Source organism: Pyrgilauda ruficollis, unplaced genomic scaffold (assembly GCF_017590135.1).
Source record: "Pyrgilauda ruficollis isolate IOZ18807 unplaced genomic scaffold, ASM1759013v1 scaffold4, whole genome shotgun sequence".
NCBI classification, from domain to species: domain Eukaryota; kingdom Metazoa; phylum Chordata; class Aves; order Passeriformes; family Passeridae; genus Pyrgilauda; species Pyrgilauda ruficollis.
In genome coordinates, this window is record NW_024525489.1 from 4,058,312 (window position 1) to 4,078,937 (window position 20,626).

The 20,626-nt window shown below is 37.9% G+C and overlaps 1 protein-coding gene across 1 annotated transcript in view; it reads right to left on the reverse strand.

The window, feature by feature from the left end:
- The window catches only part of HHAT (hedgehog acyltransferase), a 147,560-nt gene that overhangs the window by 58,311 nt on the left and 68,623 nt on the right, over positions 1 to 20,626 (reverse strand). The window contains exons 10-11 of the mRNA XM_041477305.1: positions 14,722 to 14,923; positions 84 to 228 (exon numbers count right to left, since the gene is read on the reverse strand). Coding sequence (XP_041333239.1) covers positions 84 to 228; positions 14,722 to 14,923 — 347 coding nt within the window. The remainder of the gene's footprint in view (positions 1 to 83; positions 229 to 14,721; positions 14,924 to 20,626) is intronic.

The window sequence follows — 20,626 nt, forward strand, 5'->3', positions numbered from 1 at the left end:
CTGAGAGAAAAACCTGTCTCAGCCCACCCAAGGTAACAATTGGAACATTCTGTTACCTACAAAGCACATAAAAATAAACTTGCCTTCCATAAAGATCCTGTTCCAGTAGATTTTTCCAACTTGATTTCCTCCAAGAAATATTAGATTTGATAAAATCAGCATTGAAGTGCTAACAGATGCTAGGACAGCATGAAGTCGACGACGAAATCTTGGCGAGAAGAAACGTTCCTGAGGGGCAAAACAAAAGGTGCATATGAAGTTAACAATCTCTGCAAATTTTCAAGCAGCATTAGAAAAAGATATTGCCATTACAACAAACAACTTTTAGACAGAAGTTCACATCCTTATGGAACAGATCTCAAAGGTTTTTTAAATATCTAACAGAACCTCTCACCAACGCCATTCAAATTGGAGTAAGGCTTCCTGATTAGAAGCAGTCTTGAATCATAGTTATGACTGGAAGTGACCACTGGAGGTTACTTAGAAAGATCAAAGCAGTGTCAACTAGAGAAGGCTGCCCAGGGCTGTATCTGTTTGGGTTTTGAATATCCCCAGTGAAGAACACTGCCCAGCCTTGCTGGGCAACTACTCACAATAAAGGAGATTTTTTTGTGCTTAAATGTATTTTTTATGTTTAAATTGGATTTCAGTCTGTGCCCCCTGCCTTTTGTCCTGTCACTGAATACCACTTAGAAAAGCCTGTAGTTGGGTATTTATACATGTGGATAACATTCCCCTGAGCCTTCTCTCCTCCAGGCTGAACAGTCCCAGATCTCTCAGCTTCTACTCTTACAGCAGAGGTTTCAGTCCCTTTACTATCAGTCCTTTGGCTGGACTCACTCCAACATGTCCACGTCTCTGGTGTGGGGAGCCCAGAATGGGACACAGTTCTATACATTCAGTGGCTTAATTCTTATTTTACAAAATATGCTCCTTGATGTATTTTTGCTGACAGATATGAACAGTAGCAATGTTCTAGGGTGGGTGATACTTCCAGTAGGATCCAATACAGAGTAAAACATTTCAGTACACAGCAAACAGCATCAAACAACTTCAGAAGTCATTAATCCTCTGGTTGATTTAATAAGACAACATTGAAAGATTCTAGAATCAGATTAGATCTGATTATAGTAATGACTCTTAACAAATAGATACCTCTCAAAAAAGGTTCACATATACATGCAATCTCAAATTTTCTTTTCAGTGCAAATGTTACTGCTTATGTTCAAGAAGTGTAATTATCCAGATTGTGGTACTTTTGTCCTAATGATACCAATAAAGGAGGTCTCTCTCTGCCATATACGAGTTTACATTTTTGTGAATCTGTATTTTGCATTATCACCTGAGGTGTGAGTGCAGCATGGAGACGGCAAGAAGATGGTAAAAGAAGGATGAGGGAGTTTTAGCTTCCTCCATTATTCGTTGGTAGAGGAAAATTTAAAGAACATTTACAGCACTTCACCAAGAAATATTGTCTCATTACGGCACAAGGAAAAATATCCTGTACGTTACGGCCCCAGGCTGAAAGCCTCTGTACATAGTGCTTGAATTTAGAAAACATTGAATGCTTTGTGAAGTGATGACCATTCTCCAGGGCATGGAAAATAAGGGAAGTATCAGGGACTGCTCAGCCTTCATCTCGTAAATGGTGATGTTGCAGAAAGCAAAGTCTTGTGACTGCAGCACCAAAACACAAAACAAAACAAAACAAAAAGCACAAAAAAAAAAAGCGGTAATTAATCTTTAATAGCTACAGGCAGACCAGATTTCATGCTCAGATACCTGAAACAACATAAACACATGCTCAAAACACACCTAAAAATACATTTCTAGACAATTAAATTGCTCCCTCTGTAAGCATCAAAACAAATGTTTCAAGTGCTAGATTATAAAGAGATAAATCTTCAAATAAATGACAGTTACAGGCATCGAAACACAATTTCAACATATTACTGCAAAGTAATCTCTGGGAAATTGAACATTACCCTTGCTCAGAACTATATCTAGTATATGAGTCAGTCTGAGTCAGCACAAAAATGAGGACAGATAAGGTTTAAGGACAAGTGCTCTGTATCAGTCAGTATGTACAATAGAGCAATAGCCAATCTTCCACACAATGCTATGAAAAATAGTCATGTATGAAAACAGAGACTGAGATTTTTCTCTGCAAATTCTGGATGAAAACTAGGGCATGATAGGAAGAGGTAGAGAATATAAAAATTATATAAATATTCACAGACATAGACAACTGAGTTAGTGAAAGATCTTTTTCCCTTTCTAGTACTTCACATCTCCAAAGCTATCCAAGGACTTCCAATGCCTTCTCCTTCTGTACGCACACACGTAGAGGACAGCTTAAGTCTGTCTCTCCCTGAAAGGTTTAGTTTGAATGTATGGTCCCACACATGAAAAACATGTCTTTTCAGAATGTGGAAGTGTAGGCACACAGAGAAAACATTTCAAATCTTGCTATGAAATCCATGTTAACGAAAAAGTTTAAATAAGGACAAGTTATGATCATGGTAGCTTGAATTAAGCTACAGCTCAAATAGGGCATTTTCTATCATCAGATCTACCTTTCACTCTCCCTTTGTCTATCAAACTTACTTGTCAACTCTACGGAAAAACAGTTTTAATTGAGAAAGGTAAAAATCCTCTGCTACAATAGAAAGAATTGGAGATGGACAACCCATCAGACAGCTGGTGTTTAACTGCACTTTCCATCAAGGTAATAATCAGACTTGTTAAGATTCTAAAGTTTGCCTATTTTACAACCCAAAGCAGTACAACTAAAACAATATAAATAACCAAAAAAGCTCTGCTACCTTTTTTGTTTTAATGAATAGAGTTACCAAAAAATAAATTAAACTGTCACATATAGTACATCACCTTTTACAGAAGTGCTGCACATTAAACAAGGCAAGTTAAATGTAGTATAGACCATAAAAGCCCTTAGCCATTTATAAGGTATAAAGGAACAGTTTATGACAGACACAGTTTAGACAAGCACTGAATTTTCACTGGGTTTTGCTGTAGCTAATTTCCATTAGCTTGGCTAGTCATTGATCTAAAAAGCGGTAAACATTTTCCTGACAGTCTTTGATGTCAATGCAGATTTTACTCAGCTGCTATAAAAGTAAAAAAGAAAACTTTCCTTAAACATGTCAAGACATCTAGAATAAGCTAACTGGGAAAGTACCCGAGCAGGTAGTGTGCTCAAATTAATATATTGAAAGCATTATTTAGCAATGAAAAAGAAATTACATTGGTCTAGATAACCCATAACAACAATTTTAATTAAATATTTCCAAGCTTGTAAATTTTGTGAATGTACAGCAAATTGTTTACATCAAAGCAAACTTAAAAAAACTCTCCACACCCACAACTCTTCATTATGCCATTTAATGCTTTTAACAATATGCTCTATTACAGCAATATAAACAACTGCTATGGATTTGTGGTGTTTCTCTGGATTTTACTGTTGTCCCTTTCTCTCTCATCTTTCTTGTTGGAAATACAGCCAGAAGATAGAATGGCAATCTTGTGTTAAATTACAATGAAACCATGGCTGCCAGGCTGAAACCCTGGCATCCCTCCTCAATGCTCCATCTAATAATCTCACATCAATACTTTATCATACTTCACTTTTAGTAATCACCAGCATCCCCACCTCCCCCACACATTGTGAAATAAATGGACTGTAGCACTTAAACAACACACACACCAAAAAAAAAAAAAAAAAAACCCAAACAAAACAAAAAAACCCCATATTATCATGATACTCAGCCCAAACACATGCAGCATGACATAGAAGGTGACTTGTAAAACATTGGCCCAGGCAACCTTTCCTGGAACTGAATGGAGTTCGGGTAGTTATTCCAAACCCATTCTTGCTATACATGAAGATCAACCTCAGACATTTTTGCCAGATGTTGGAAAAAACTTCCCTCTGCACATTGTTTGGTCTAGCAAAACTGGCTGCCATCAGAGCTCTCCCAACACTGCAGCGTTTGCAGCCATCTTACAAAAATAAGTGGTAGTATGATGTAGAAGGGTACCTTGACAAGCAAATCTTATGCGTTTGAGAGTGGAGGAGGAAGACAGGCGTGAAAAGAAATTGCATGGTCCAAACATTTCCATTCCTAAATCCATTTCCACTTACACATGCATGTCACATTTAGCCTCTAAGAGAAAACCAAGCCAGAAATGGGAAGCTTGTATAATGGTTGCCTCTTGAGAAAGCTGATGAAGGACAACACACAACAGAATAGATCATTTAGGTGAGAATTAAGACTTAAGGTAAAGGATACAGTGGAATTTTGAGTTAGAGAGAAAATAATTATTTAATTTGCTATGCAAGTTAATTACACCACTATGAGCACAAAATACACAAACATGGCAGGAGAAGTGGCTTCAGGCAGCAGAGCAGAATTTAAAGGAACTTCTCTCTAGTGTCACTTAGAGGTACCGACAGTAAATTTACATTTTTACAGGACTGTGAACAAAGATAGCACTGAATGGCACGGAAAGATCAAATTGAGGGTCCAGGTAAACGCATTTATTTCTTGGAGCTAGCCAACAACAGAGAAAATGTTCTGGGAAAGACTGACCGAGATAAGTAATCCATTCTTCCAGATGGAAGCTGGTAGTGACAGGACAAGTCACAGGTAGTGACAGGAAAAGAGAGAGTGGCTTCAAACAGAAAGAGCATAGCTTTAGATTAGGTATTAGACAAACATTCTTTACTGTAAGGGTGGTGAGGAACTGGTTGCCCAGAGAAGCTGTGGACGCCCTGTCCCTGGCAGTGTTCCAGGCCAAGGCTGGATGTATCTCTGAGCAACCTGATCTAGTAGAAAGTGTCCCTGCCATGGCAGGGGGTTGGAACTAGATGATCTTTAAGGTCCCTGCCAACTCAAACTATTCTATAATTCTATGAAGTTGAGTAGATACCTAAGACTGAATTCTGTACAGTAGTCAAAAGTAGGCAGTCCTATACACAATATCACACTAAAGTTTTTTACAGAAATAGATCCTTCAGTATTTTATCAGGCAAGCAAGCCAACATTTTCCTACATCCACCATTCATAAACTTTTTCTAGCAAAAATGGTGGCATCATGGTGATTTGGCATATCCCAAAGGCTTGTCATTGAGAGAGCTGCCAAATCCAACTGCAGTGGCTTGTTCTGGGAGCAGGTCCGAAGCAGCACACTGGGTTAGGGAGGGCTCAGCAACAGGGGCACATGTTTTCCACCATGCTGCAAACCCAGCTTGATGACAGAGTGACAAGTGGCAGGCAGTCTCCCCTGACAGACATTAGCTGGTAACTTCTTGGCAAACACTCATAAGAGGGAAAACATCTATGTGTGCTGCATTTGCAAAACATCTCATTTATAGAGCTGTTCTGGGACAGATTAAAGAAAACTTATCCATAGAGTCAGTGACGTTATTGAGCTTGCTTATACTGAAAATACTTTAACAAGTCCCATGTAAAGGAATTATATTTCCTGCAATTTAAGCAAGATCTATCTTCATGGAGTAAAACAGAGATTCACATTTATATCGTTATGAACTACCCATCCAGAGAATTAATGATCCAAGCACATGGTAAAACAAGAGCATGTGATAAAATTGGAGAAGCAGCTGAATTATCTCTTATGTGAACATATGCACTGTGGAAGAAGACTGTCAGATACTATGACCAGAGTGACATGAAACATACTTGACACTACAAACTGCAAAACTAGAGATTACATTATTCTATTTTCATCTGCCTTTGTTTTTTAATGATCAAGATAACCTGGAACAACTTTTAGAAGAGATTTCTTCTTTTAAAAGCATACAATATTTTATTACTATCAGTTTGACAGACTTCATTCTCTCCCACTCAAACCAATCAGCCAAATAAGATATAGAACCTGCACTATTTATTGTGTTGAAGAAATAAAGCAAATTAACTACCATGAAAATAAAACCTATTCCTGCATTATCTTTCATTGCCTCTCCTAGTGTATGAGAAGGCACTAAGTGTGCTTCCTAGAATTCCATTCTTTCAATTTCCTCAAGGTTTTTATTAGACAAACAATGCTTAAAATCTGATGCAAGGTTGACTCATCTTTACGTCACAAAACCAAAATTAAACATTCTTTGCAACAGTCTGTTATTCAGGGTTTACAAGGACTTTCAGGGGAAGAGGATGGACAGGTAAAATGTTTGTGAGTAAAGCTGCTCCAGTACAGGAAGGGTACAGGGGTGTTCTCATGCATATCAGCAAAGAGCTTAGAAAAAGCCTCAAAGTTCTTTTTACTAGTGCAATTTTCTGAGCTTCAGTTTTCACCCTCCACTGTACTCCAGCTAAAGGATTAAGCTCCTCTCACAACTTTCATACTTATCGACAGAAGGAATACCACCCAGTCAATCTTAAAAGGTGCCAGCCCTCCTCAAGAACATTCTTTCAGAAAATGTGCTCAGGTAAATGACAAGCCAACTCTCCAATGCTCCTGAACCCCAGGAACTGCCACATTACCACAGGAGCAAACACCCCAATACATATCCTGAATCTGGGTCATCCGCAATGCAGCCATTTGCCAAAAATAACGGGATAGCAAAAAACTAGGAGCATGGGTGAAAAGCTGCAAGAGAGCGAGGAGCAGATGGGACAGTGGGAAGGGAGGCAACACATCCTGACTAACAGTTAGCGGCTATTTTATCTATCTGCAGTTCGGCACACTGAAAATGGAGGGCAGGGTGTGACTGAGCAGCTGGGGGAGCAGATGGGATGGAGGAAAGGCTGAAAATTGTGACAAAGCTCTGCCAAACAGAATGTCAATTTATTTAATTTTTAAAGTGAGCAGTAGAAATAAAGATGGGTTGGGTCCAAGCAATGGAGCATCTTATGTTTGTTAATACACATTGTCAGTGGGCAGTGGGTCATAGCGACAGATGTGTGTTTGGGAGACTGCAGAAACAAAGGGAGGGACTACACGTGCTCATTGATGACAACAGAAGTTATGCTTGAAGAACAACAGGAGCCAGGGAAAGGCAGCTCATGAGAGGCTGACATATCAATGTGGTACACATTCCTGCACTCTGAAGCTGAGGGAGAGATGTTCAACAGAGTAAGAGTAGAGACCGTAGCACAGAACAGAAGAGCAACAAAAATAAAGAATTCTGGTTGAACACATGTACAAAATATTAATTTATGAAATCATGTAAAAGAAATTGTGGAATTCCTAGGGCTGCAACATACTAAGATTAGAACAGGGCTGCAAGAGGAAAGTGAACAAGATGTGCTACCAGATCTTATCCATCAATAACTTCCACACTAAATAGAAGAACAAATTTACTTCCTCATCAACTTACACACTACCCTTCAGTAATCATGGCAATCATTCCTGTTTGTTCTGTTCTTCACCTAACTCTAATCCAGAAACACCCCCTTTACTTCAGTTTGCTTCATTTTTCTGGCATTTCATTTTGCTTGAAGTTTTTCCCTCCCTTCTAACCAATCCGAACCGTGGCTTGAGGTCATATCCCATTTCTTTTCAAATTATATACTTTCCTTGCAAAGCAAAGGTAAAAATTAGCTCCTGGAAGGTTCACACATGAAAGCAGGAACTGACAGCATTTTTCCAAGAGACAGGATGATGCAAACAACCTGTAATTCCCTACATAACTCCTACAAAAAGAGGACCACACAATTAAAATCAAGCAGCTGTCAGTTAAGATCTATTTTCACAAATAGAACTTGATTCTGAATTTAGGAATAAATGCTATATATAGTATTTGAGAAGATACTCATCTTTTCTATTGATGTCTTACTAAACATTCACTCAACAAAACGCTGTCTTGCACTAGCACCATTTCATTTTTAGACTTTCCAAGAGATCTACATTTATAGCATCTCTCAGCAAACAGCCAACTCCCCCTTCTGTTTGAAGAAAGCCTCCTACCAGCCCGTATGTATCCACTACACTTACAGATGCATGTGTGAAAGCTTGACATACACACAAGTAAATTTCTGTACTTTTACATTTAACTCTTCACTCTCAAAGAACCTGCCCATTTATTCTTGTTTAAGTGGCAGCTTGTGAAAAGTACAAAATGAACAGCGCTGAAATGCACCATCCTCTTTTCTGTTTTATGTTTAAAGCAGGGAATTTAGCCAAGTAATGGCAGTGTACATACTCCTGTAAATGTGTCTCAGCTCTCACTGACTGAGAGATTTGTGCACTCTTCTCTGTGTCTAGGTCCTTGACATCCCTGTTTTTGTTCCTTGGGTTCTCATTCTGCCCATGCTGATTCTCTCAGTTCCCTCATCCACATTTTAACATTTTTACCTTTTAAATTGTAATCCAGTTAGGAAGGGATCCAACTTCACCAATCATTAGTGCTGAATTTTATGACTGTTACCAAATAAATAATACACAGTAATAATCCCTGTGGAGACATTTGACAAACACTCTCAGCAAATAAAGACCACTCTTTCCCTGCAGCAATGTTCTGTAGCTCAAGGTAGAGCAGGAAGAACAGAGTGCAATCACTCCGCAAGACTTCAACTTGTTTTTCTGTAATCGCTGACATCTATAGCCTGGACTAATTTTTGAGGCAAACCACAGAGGGAGGCTGTATTCATGTAACAGTAACAAAGAAGCACATAACCAGCATCATTCTGCCTTGTTTTCACACTGTAGCATGATTTAGTTGCTTTTCAAACAGCTTTAATGACCTAGCACCAGAAAATTGCCCAATGTCTCCAAAATGGAAGAGGAAGTAAATAATGCTGGTAGGTGGGATATATGGTTTTTGGGGTTTTTTTATGACAACGAAGCAGCTATGCCAGGGCTTCCCAGCTGACATTGCTGTCTGGAGCAGAGCAGTAATCATATCAGAGAAATCACAATAGTTTCTCCACTTCTGGCATAAAAAATAATATTTCTTGCAAAGACTAGACCAAAAAAAGCCTCAAAAGATAGAAAACAATAGAATGTTATCTCTGAATTATTTCTGTAGTCATTTTTGTCATCCACCACACAAAATTCTGTATCACCTTGCATATGCTTGTCCCTCTACTATATTTTCAGTTTTTGTTACTGAGTTTGAGATGAGAAGCTCCCTCAGCAAAGAAAACCAGTGCCACAATGTAAGTGTGTGACTGTGTGAGCACATTCTAGCAGGGCACTCAAAAGGTTATGGGATTTACTTCCATTAAGACAAATGAAACTTTACCACAGAAGGGTGGAGAAGACAGAAGAAAATAAAACCAAGCAAAAGCAGAAACATGGCAAGAATTGCTCAACTCAGAATTATTTTTAGCAAAGCTAGAAGTCCTAGACTGACTAGGATGCTCCAGGCAAACCATATTTACCTTTGATGATCATTCAGCATCTCAGTACAAAAGAGCACCTTGACTCAGTCACAAATCTGCCCTAACTAATGTTTACATCTAGAAGAACAAGTTTCCATCTATTTTGAGTCAGAATATGTCTACTCTGGATAGTAAAGATTTCTGGTTAGGGCAATGATATGGCTGAACTCAAGGTCAGGGTGGGCAGTAGAGAGTGAGTGGCAAGCCCCTTCCCCTAGTCTGGGTTTTGACATTATGGTCTCAAAAACCAATTCTGCATTAGAGAATAAGAGTCTGATTAAGGGAATTTGTTCATTCTTAGAAAGTGAAGCAACAAAGTCAAACACTATTCTACAGCAAGTACATAAAGATGTTATAAAGAAAGAACCATTGGTAATGCTTGTCATTTAACCAAATCACCATGCTGCAATAAAAAGATTTAAGAATTATACAAAACTATTGGGAAAAAGAAAAGGCCAGACTGGCTTGACAATAGTATACAAGATACATAAGTACTTTTTCCACCAAATGAAGTAAGAGAAAGATCAAAGCCCAGTGCATGCTGAAGAACAGCTGTTAGGGTCTTTATTTATTGCAGAGATCTTATTAAAGATTTAATCTTCCAAGGTGGTCAACAAACATACCTCCCTTGAATGACTTCATAATCTTTAATCAGATCTTGTCTCCATTGAAGAAGGAAACTTCACTTGTCTTGTGGCAGTTTAAAGTGAGTTTACTTGCCAAAAGATTGAAAGGAAATAATTCCTAATTTTTCAATGTATATAGGACATATATGTATGGTTGTGAAATACACAGGCACTTCCACCTTGGTGAGGCTGAATGTGTGCCCTAGCATAGCCTGAGTAATTAATGCAGCAGAACCTAAGTGGCTTCTTTGTTTCACTGCTCTTAAGTACAGAGGTTCAGTCTGCTACCCCACACTTAATGCACATTTACAAGTGGGAGGTTCCAAGCAGTTGAACTCCTCCCCTTCTATTTCCTTTCCTTGGCTTTTGTCTCTTACACTGTATTGCTTTGGGTGCTTTTCAGATTCCTCTCCATGAGTCAAAGCACCTAGCAATAGAATAACCCAAGGAAGTAGAGCTTTCTGCAGCCATAAAGAGCTAGATAAGCAGAGCAAGGATTCCAGCAGGAAGGCATGAGGAGGAGGAAAGAGAAATTAAACCTTTCTCCCCTCAACAGCAATGAGCTTTTAGATCAGCTTAATTCCCTGTGGAACCAGAGCTCAGGCTAACCAGTCAGAACCTTTCCATGCTCCACATCAGCTCTCTGCAGGATCACTGCACAACACATAACTTATTATGAACAAATGTAGAAATTTTAATGCATATAGCAGAACAAACAGGGCAAACAAAATTAAGCAAAGAAAAAAAACCAAAACAGACAAAAACACCTCACCCCACCCAAACTATGGAAATCATCTAAAATTCTGCTCTCTGGAAAGCTGAAGATAGTAGTTATCATTGACCCCATCTTTGGTGCACAAAATAATGGTGATCTTTTAAGTACAGAGACAAATGTATGGAGTTCATTCCTTTGGGGAAAATAATAATCTAACATACTAATGAAGTCTAATCTAAACACTAAGAAAAATATGGACATCATATAAAATGCTTCCCCTTTTGCAAAGGGGGGCTGGGTAGGAAATGACAGCATATTGAAATGGACATCATTAGTGTACGTCATTGCAGCCATAAATTAAAATGTAGAAATCAAAGTATTCTATACTTCAACAAACCAAAACACTTACAAGGATAGTAAAAATTTAAAATATGCCACACGTAAAAGTAGTTGGTTTCCCAAAATGAATTGCTTATGGTGTATTTAGTTTCATACCAAATAAATCTAAAAATAAGATCTTAAACTAGAAATTCATCATAGTATGATTTTGAGAAGAGAGATCTTTATGTCTCAATTTAAAAAATCTTACTAGACTGAATGACATGTTTTTACTTAACTGAAGAACTAAAAAGATAAATGTTGCTATTTCAATTTAGATTAAAACATTAATTTTATCAATCTGCCAGCTTCACTCCCTTTGCTACATCTTCCTTTTGGATAATCTTCAAATATTTCTTCTTCAAAAATCCATTGATTTAAAGGTATTGCCAGCTACTCTAAGGTTTAACTCATTCTAAATCTATTTTTATGTCAAGATCTAACTTTTTTATAGATCTATTTTTCTATAGATCATTTTCCTTAAGGAAAGAGAAGGAAAAACTTCAAATCACTGCAAAAATGTTAGCCATTAGCATTTTCTTTCATAAATCAGACACATTATTTATTAAAAGTCAATACCAATTGTCATTGATTTCAAATGAGTTACTACTCGAGTCTGTTCATCCGTAAGAAATTAATATAGAAACAGTGAAGCAAAGCACTACCTTGCTCAGATCTAAATATCACCTGAAAAAAGTAAGAAAAAAAAGTTCTGACGAAAACACAATGAAACTTCTCCCATTTAATATAAAGTTCCCAGATTTACCCTATCTTAGGAAGCCTAGGATTTATTGTTGTTTTATATATAACATTTTGCTGAAAAGAAAATGTTAATTAATTCAGCTCTAATTTACTGAGAACTAGCAAGTAATCAATACGGAAAAAAAAGACATGGAGATAACTTCTCCTCACACAACTTACTGAAACACTAAAGAAACACAAGAATGTAAGCTGAAAAGGATGTAAGAAAGATCATCAGCTCTTTTAGAGCTGAACGCAGGAAGCCAGCCACTGGTTTGAAACCAGTTCAAATTAAAAGCTCCAGAACCACTTTTCTGGGTCAGGGAATTTACTGTTTTCAGTACATATTTGTTCATATGTTGATTTTACTTCTCACAAATAATGACAGTGCTGCTTTGTTCATTCTAGCTCAATATGCCTGAGATAATATTTTAAACCAGTCAGACTGCTACAAAAGTGTGATTTCCCCATATTGTTTCATGCTGGTTTCAAGCACTGGGACTGAAACTACCCTAAAGTCTGCATAAATATAGGTGATATATACATATATATATTTAGTTAGCACAAGGATTCAGGGAAAGATGAGAGCTGAAAGTGCTCTATTTTGATTTTTAATCTTCCTTTTGCAAGAGAATTGAAACAATATTGAGTGAGGAAAAAAAAAAGGAGGCAGTATTGATACCATTCTTGGTACTCTTAGTGGTCAATTCAATCTTAAAAACAGAGCAAAAATAAAATTAAACTTATACCTCTAGATTTTTTTTTTACTAAGCACCTCCTGCTCAACTGAATTATATATCTCAGCTTAGAATAATATATGAAGAGGTTTGAACAGAATGGGTTAAAAAAAGCATAAACCTGCGCTCTGTATTTTTTCAAAAACTCATCCGCTATTCTGAAGACAAAAATAGACTTTCCTTTTCAAAAATAGCTCTCAAGAGCCAACACAGCAACTGAGTGAAGCACAAGAATGCAAAGGATTTCAGCTTGTCAACAGATGAAATTTAAGTGAAAAACCCATCCCCCAGAAGAGGGTCTTCAACACCACAGTGATTAGACTTGCAGCACAACCCTCACCAAGACAGGATGATAGAAATGTTTCCAAGAAACCGATTATAAGGGGAAAGAGGAAATTTATACAGGGCACTGGGAAATTTTCAGTTCCTTTCAAATGTGGTACATCTCAGAGAATGTCATATCACTCCACCCTTTGATAAGGAAAATGCAAAGTCCAACTACTCATCTGCCCCCCAGTATCAGCATTCAAGAAGAAAATGGGAGTTAGTTGGAAGAGTGAGGAGAGAGCAGTAACGAGTGGTTTGTAGCTCATGTTCTTGTAGAGCAACCTTCAAGGCACAGGGCAAATCATAACTTGGCCATAGCTGCAGCGATCTGCCTCCTGTACTAATGTAAATGCCAAAATTACATATATAAATAATTCTGGATTCAGATTTATTTCAGGAAAAGATATGAAAGGGTCTTCTCAAGAAGGTCTACAACCATATTTCCAAATAGAAATGAGAAACAAAGGAGACATGGAAGACACTGGATAGGCCTTTAAAAACAAGGGATGAAAACAAGGTGGAGGAAAGGGGTAAAATGCATTTGGTTGGAGATTTAATTTATACAAAAATAACCCTACTGCCAGCATCAGTTAACTATAATTAGAACTATGTGTTAGAAATTAATCCAACATATATAACCCCACCTTTATGTCATTATAATTTCTATGATATTTAAGACCTTAATTCCCTAGGAGTTTTATTAAAATTTCCAATACAGTGACATCAGATACAAAAAGCAAGCCCCTACACTTTTATTTCCTCCTATAGCTGGATGCCTAAAAATCTAAGTTGTCTTGGAGTCCAGAGACAAACATATGCATCTGGTCAGCTGGTGAAGCTCAGTTTCCCCCAGGAGGGAGGATTAATGGATCTGATAAAGTCATTCTCTACGAAAGTAAAAAATCTGCATCCAGACTATCACTGAAATTGCAGTGATGGACAATTGGCTGATATAAGGTAGCACTGGCTACTAAATTAGTGAGCTGTATCAGCTGCCACACACAGGATGCTACAATAGTGAAAACTGAAGTGGATAGGAGGGACAACAAGCATCATTCCTGGAGCATCAGGACTCCAACAGGCTGCAGACTGAGTCTCCACCAAAACAACAACATATAGGAGTATGAATTCTGTGCAATTATCACTAGTAAGGAAGCAAGATATACAAATTAGTCTTACAAACAGTTATTAGATTTGGGGTTTAGTAGTGAGCAAACCTGCAGATTAACATGACCATCAAAATTTAAATAGTGGTTTTTGCATCTAATTGCACATCACAGTCAATTTTGTCCTTTGGAAATTACAGCATGAAGGTAGAAAGTATAAGTAAAATGAGAATATCAGAGGATTTCAAGGCAAAATAATGTTTTCTTTACTTGGCTCTTTAGTGGCATAAGATTTCCCACTGTAAGCTTGTTCCCAGATGCAAGCAGCTGCTACACACACATTTGTCCAGGAAACACATGGTTAGAAACATACACTCCTAATTTTAGTGAAGATGAATATTTTAAGGCCATCCTGAGTGAAATCAGAATACAAATGTTAAAACTGGCTTCTGTTCATCCCTATACAACGTGATAAGCATTTGCTTACTCTAGGACTGCAGAAGAAGCTTTTAAGACCATGCATATTTTACCATCTGCTTTGCTGCTACTTTGCAAAATTCCAGTGATATGAACTCGTTATTACCTCAGATACTGGGTGGTGGGCAAGGGACTGCTAACTCTGTTATCATGATTTTAATCTTGATTAAACCAAACTAGTAACCAGAAACTTCAGATGAGCATGGAGCCAGGAAGCAACAATATGAAATGGAGAGAGATTCAACTTACAATTAAATCTTGAATAAGTGAAATTGAGAGTATCCTCTTGGTGCCATTCTCCACGATTACTCCAAGCCAATTAAATGCACCCCAGTACCACAAATAACTCTGTCCTCCATGCCAGTAGCTTACAAAGGCAAAAGTGAGGGCTGTAGACAATAGTGTTCCAAGCAAACTGGACTGAGATCCTCCCATTGGAACATAAATGTACCTGTAGGTGAAATGACAAATAAGCAGTGCTGTTAGAGATTTCACAGAAATCTCAGAAAAACATCCACCACAGAACAAATGTGTCAATTTGTAGTATAAAAAAGAATGTGAAAAAAACTACCTGACATGCTCTATTTACAGAGCTTGCCCTATTTTCTGCAAAGCTGTAGATCACTTCATGAAATATGTGCATGTACCATTTGGCAAAAGGACAAATTTGTGGTCCTGGGAAATCTGCATTAGGCAAACATATAGCCCAAACTATATTCTCAAAACTGCAAATAGCAAACATTCTTTTTTTTTTTTTTTAATTGGAATAGTTCTAAGTCAGCTACAGAAATTACCTGGAATCTTCATGTGAATTTAAATTATAAGATTGCTAACAAAAAAATTTAAAACATTATATAAAGTCACATACAGTCACAACCCATAGAGTATTTCCCATATGTCAGAAATGTTGATGCACGCAAACATACTTCATTACTAAAAGGTTGTAATTTCTTTCTTTTAAAATATTTCTTTAAAAATTATGTGAACTGTAAATACTTCCTATCTGGTTCTTCTATTATACTCTCAGGATCATGTCAGTCTGATGACCTTTGGAGAATCATACCAAAAAAAGCCTGGAAACTCATATGAAGCACTCTCCGTGCAATTATATTCTGCATTTAAACAGAACCCAGGAGTCATAACCTTAGTCATTAATTGATGCTTATAAGTGTCCAGAAAGCAGTGCTCCTTCAGAAAAAAACACCAGAAGCAATGGGATTCTGAAAGCTGACACTATTTTATGGGTCATTTCACTTCCAGCCTGAAGAGCTACATCCACTCCCATCATTTTCTGATTAAGGCATGACCACTGGCCAGACACTGTCTGAAAGAGTTGCATATTTCTGTCAACACTTTGAAGAAGCCCATCAGGCAGGGGAGTCACCACCCAGCTCATGGGTACCAGCAAGGAGATGTGGTATTGAGAACCACCAGTGACAGCTCTCCTCAGCTGTCATTCCTTTGGCATGTCTGTACTCATATTTGAGACTATTCCTACTTCCTAAGATAATTCAGGGATTTTTTATTTTCCAGCGAATTTTTTATCTCTAGTTATCAGTTTTCATATTCAGGGATAAATATGTTTTTAAAAATTTAAAAGGGAAATGAACACACTGCTTATTCCTAATCTTAGGAAATAAGAAAATAAATAATGGGGTAAAATACAGTGATGAACATAATTAAAGGGTAAACAAAAAAGTCATTAAAAAACAAGTGTCAAATGCTCTAAATTCTTTCTTAGCAAAACATCAATACACCTTTTTAATTCAATCTGCTACAGGGAACATCTGATTACATGTTTTTCAGTATAGGTGTGCTTTTTCACTACACATATGAAAAATAAATAGAAATGAATATCAATAGTTTCTATTTATGCTGTGCTTTTCTTCTCTCTCCCCTTCCTATGTTTGAACAGATACTTGCAACTGCAATCAATTAATCTAATGGCAGAGGGGTTTACCTTAGCAGTGTGCAAGCAGTGAATGTCCTGCAGGGCTGTGGCACAGAGGGTAAAGAGAGCAGAGCTGCACAGGCAGCCTCCACTGGCAATGGCATTGCCAGGAAGAGCTCAGCAGCATCAACACATTTGCTTCCAATTGCAGCTCACTTTAGGTTGGCCTGAAGGGCTTTCAGCTTACTGTGCAGAGAAAAATAGGCTATTTTCTGATTTTTATTGTTTAACAATAGCAGTTAGATAATTGAGCAGCAGCAACTCATAATTCTGATTAATGTTAAAGATTAGTGAAGTTTTAGCTCGTAGTGAGGCTGATGGCAAATGTGCAACTGAAAATCCACAACCTGTTTGAAGAAGGACAGAAGCCAAAAAGAATAACAAAATCTTTACTAACACTCTGACCTTGCCCTCCAGTACTGTGGAGAGTCTGCCTCCCTGGCCAGAGGAGAAATGGAAAGCAGAAAGCAAAAGCAAAGCCTCTCTGCTTCCCTGCTAGTGGCATAAGGAAATGGACAGGCAGCTGGCTGCCATCCCTTGTCACAAGGGCAGTAACCACTCTCAGATCATGTGTCCTGCCTTGCCCTGTCAGGGCATTCCCAGTGGCAGCTTTACAGTGATTATAAAGGACTGATAGATGTTGAGTCATTTCTCTTGAACAGAGTGAAGTGCAATTCTGTAAGTGTCTGTATTTTTCACTCAGAAAAATCTCGTGAAAAAGTCATTGCTACATTACAGAACACATCAGGGGAAAAAAGTATTGGCTACCTTATCATCCATGCACATCACACCCACGTCATGTACGTGTGCATACACTGCTGCACTGGCAGGCTTGCATACAAGCAATGGGCAACTCACTGTGCAGCCAGGGGCAGAGGCTCTGTGCTCTCTGGTTACCAAAACACTCCAATAACCAAACTGTCTTGCAAAACAACCATGCCAGAACTCTCATTGCTGCAAAGATGCATTTTGCTTATTTTAGAGCAACCTGGTAGTTTACAGTCTAATTTCTTTATACTTCCCCTATGTGTTTACACAGGAAAAAAATAATTTGATTACAAAAAGCTACACAAACACTTAAGTGTGAGGGAGAATAACCCCGGGAAAAGCATTATTAAGCCAGATGACAGAAGAAATATATTAGTTCTGTATTAGCTACAACACAACACACACTTTGTAACTAACAATTTGTTGTGTTTAACCTTGTCCAGCCGCTACACCTTGCACAGCCCCTGGTTCACCCTTCCCCATGGGAAGAAAAGGAACCTCTTACAGTGCATTCAGAAAGTTGTGCTGCACCCCACTTCAGTAAGAAAATCTGTGAGGAGGAAAGGAAGTAGGCACGGAAAGAGTTTAAGGGGTAATGGCTACTACTAATTGATGTCTTTTATATCTGCACGGCTCCTAACTTTTCTTCTTCTTACCAATACTTCCATCTACCTGCAATCTCTCCCTGCAGTCCCTTTGTACTGTGAACCCTGTACTTTACTCAGGGTTTACACAAATGGAGAGGTTGCTGTAGAACATGCTGACCTGCTGCACCATAAGTAGAACAGCATTACATAAATACCTCATTTTAAGCTTCCATGCAGCTTTTAAGATTATTCCCATTTCTAATCACAGAAAATCCACACAGAAGTTCAAAATCCCTGGTTTGGAGTCTATTAGCACATAAAAGTAACCATGGGTAGTCACGACAGCCTAACTCAACTCAAAGGAACACCCTTGTAGTAGAGTTTCTTAACAGCTCTTGAACAGATGACACATTTATTCTGCATGTGTAAGGAGGGCAGAAAAGCTGGAAAATGTGGCACCAACAGACAACAAATTTATCTTAACATACAGAAAAACAAAACTCAGCTGTTACTTGGTGGTAAATATGTCAGAGGTGGACTAGTAAAGGAAAACAGCAAAATATTTTGCAAGGAGAAAAGGATATTGAGTTAAGTAGATTTGAGGGCAGTAATTGGTCATGTCCCTCCAGGTTGTGTTAGAGGGATGGCCAGCAATGGTGCCCCTTAAGATCCATGAAAATTACAGACAAGAAGATTAGACCTGTGGAAAATGCTTAGTATCAAAAAACTGCAAACTAGGTGAGTATTTAAAAATAAAACATTAACTTAGGGGGCCAAAAGTCAATCACTGGCAGAGCTTCAAAGGAAACATTTGAAGGTGAATAGGCAGACTATCAGAGAGGAACATGTGAACACCACAGGCCAGGCTTTGCCAGCCATTCCTGGGCTGGTGCTGGCTAGACCTCCTTTAAGGACGACAAGGGAAGGTACTTCATGCTGTCAGAAGAAAAAGTCATGCATGTAACATGGAGAGAAGGGGGAAGAGAACTCCATGTCATTAGAATCTCAAAACATCTGGGGTGTGTTAGAAGCACATAAATACAAATATTGAGAGAATGTTATATAGCAAAAATTATTTGCATGTACACCCCCAGACCTGATATGACTAAACATACATTCCTAGCCTTCCCCTCCCAAGGCAAAGATGTCAGTCTTAAACATATTTCTGTGTTTTCTTTCTATTTCTCTTTTGATTTCATACTAAAACTTACATGCAAATAAACATGCTGCTTTCGTTTTTACAAAGCATACTTTGTATGTGTCTTCCCCAAAGTGCATTACTTTTAGTCCAGGTACAGCAGTTTAAATTACCTTATCCACAGCCAGCAAGCTGTTCCATTTACACAACTTATCTTAATTTTAACTCACTAAGTAAACATTAGAGAATTGGATAAAATATGCAAATGGTACCATTTAAATCCCTACAGTAATGCAAACATAAACATAATAGCTGAAGTATTTAAAAGTGACATTTACTTACAGAGAATACCTTTTATATCCAATAACCATTTTGTTAGTTTTCTTGAAGTGGTAATCTCCAGAACAATCATAAGATATCTGACAATCATTCCCTTGAAAAACACACTACATTATGAAGTTTTTATTCTGGTAACTTCAGAAGACCTCTAAAAGAAGCATTTTTAATCAGTTAGAATCATTCAGGAGGGCTATTATTCCTTGAGATCTCCACATACTGCTCTTACTTGCATGTAATTTTAAACATACTTAAATCTTCAAGTAAGTGCAAGTAAAGCACCCATTTAACTGCTGCTCTGTCCAGGACCTTTCTTCAACATGTGCCTGAATTTCTTCCTGAACTAAGGTAATACAGCAAGGTGCATGCTATACATGATTTTTTCCCCTCTCTTAGGCATTGATCTTGGAACATCTAATCCAGAATGAGGTGAAATGTGAAACAAAAGGGAAAAGTTAATTTGCTTGTAATGGCAAAGTAAATACAATTAATATATGAGGATTTTGTGTTTTATTTCTGGGAGCATTCCAATCTCTCTGTAAGTTTCAAAGCATTCAAGGGTTAAGCGTGTGACCATCATACTGTTTTGAATTGGGCAATTACAGGGACAACACAGCAGAAGTTTAAAAAGCGATAATGCAGTCTTGTTCTTGCATCCTGACTACAGAAAGTGCTTGAGGCTCTGTACAGGGAGGGTGTTCATTTGTGGACACATGTGAAAAATCTTGTCCATGCAGCACTATGCTGGAGCTGGGCTTCCTTAATTCCTTATTGTTTTTAATACTCTCTTCATGGCCTTAAACCATTGACTTTTTTTCTGCTGCATAATAAAAAGATGTCAGGCACAGCTCTGCAAATTCTTACTTCTGGGTGAGTTCTCATGATTCCTGTTTTGTCACTTCAAGCTGACACTGACTTGAACGGAGCTACACAGAGTGCATAAATAAAGCACACCTGTAAGTCTTTGCAACACTGGGTCCTATAGGAATAATTTGTTTTAAATCACAGAAACATCTCCCATAAACATGACTTAGAAGGCTGAGCCACTCATATTTGCAACTGAAATAAAGAAATAACCAGAGATACTTTGAATACCATTTTGCAAAGTTTTCATTAGGAGACTAAGACTTGTTCTGTTAAACTCCATTCCTCACAGTCTAACAATTTTGCTTGCTGTTGGCAAAGCTTTTTAACTCTATAAGAGACTCCCTCACCTCACCAGCTTAACCTGATGTTTAGAGACCTTGACAAATGCAGATCCTTTAAAATATTTAAGCTGATTTTGGCTGCAGGCAAGTCTTGTTGCATTACCACAAAAATGTTTAATGAGAAACTAAGTCCACTTGGTCTACAAAGCATTAATGAGAATTTTCA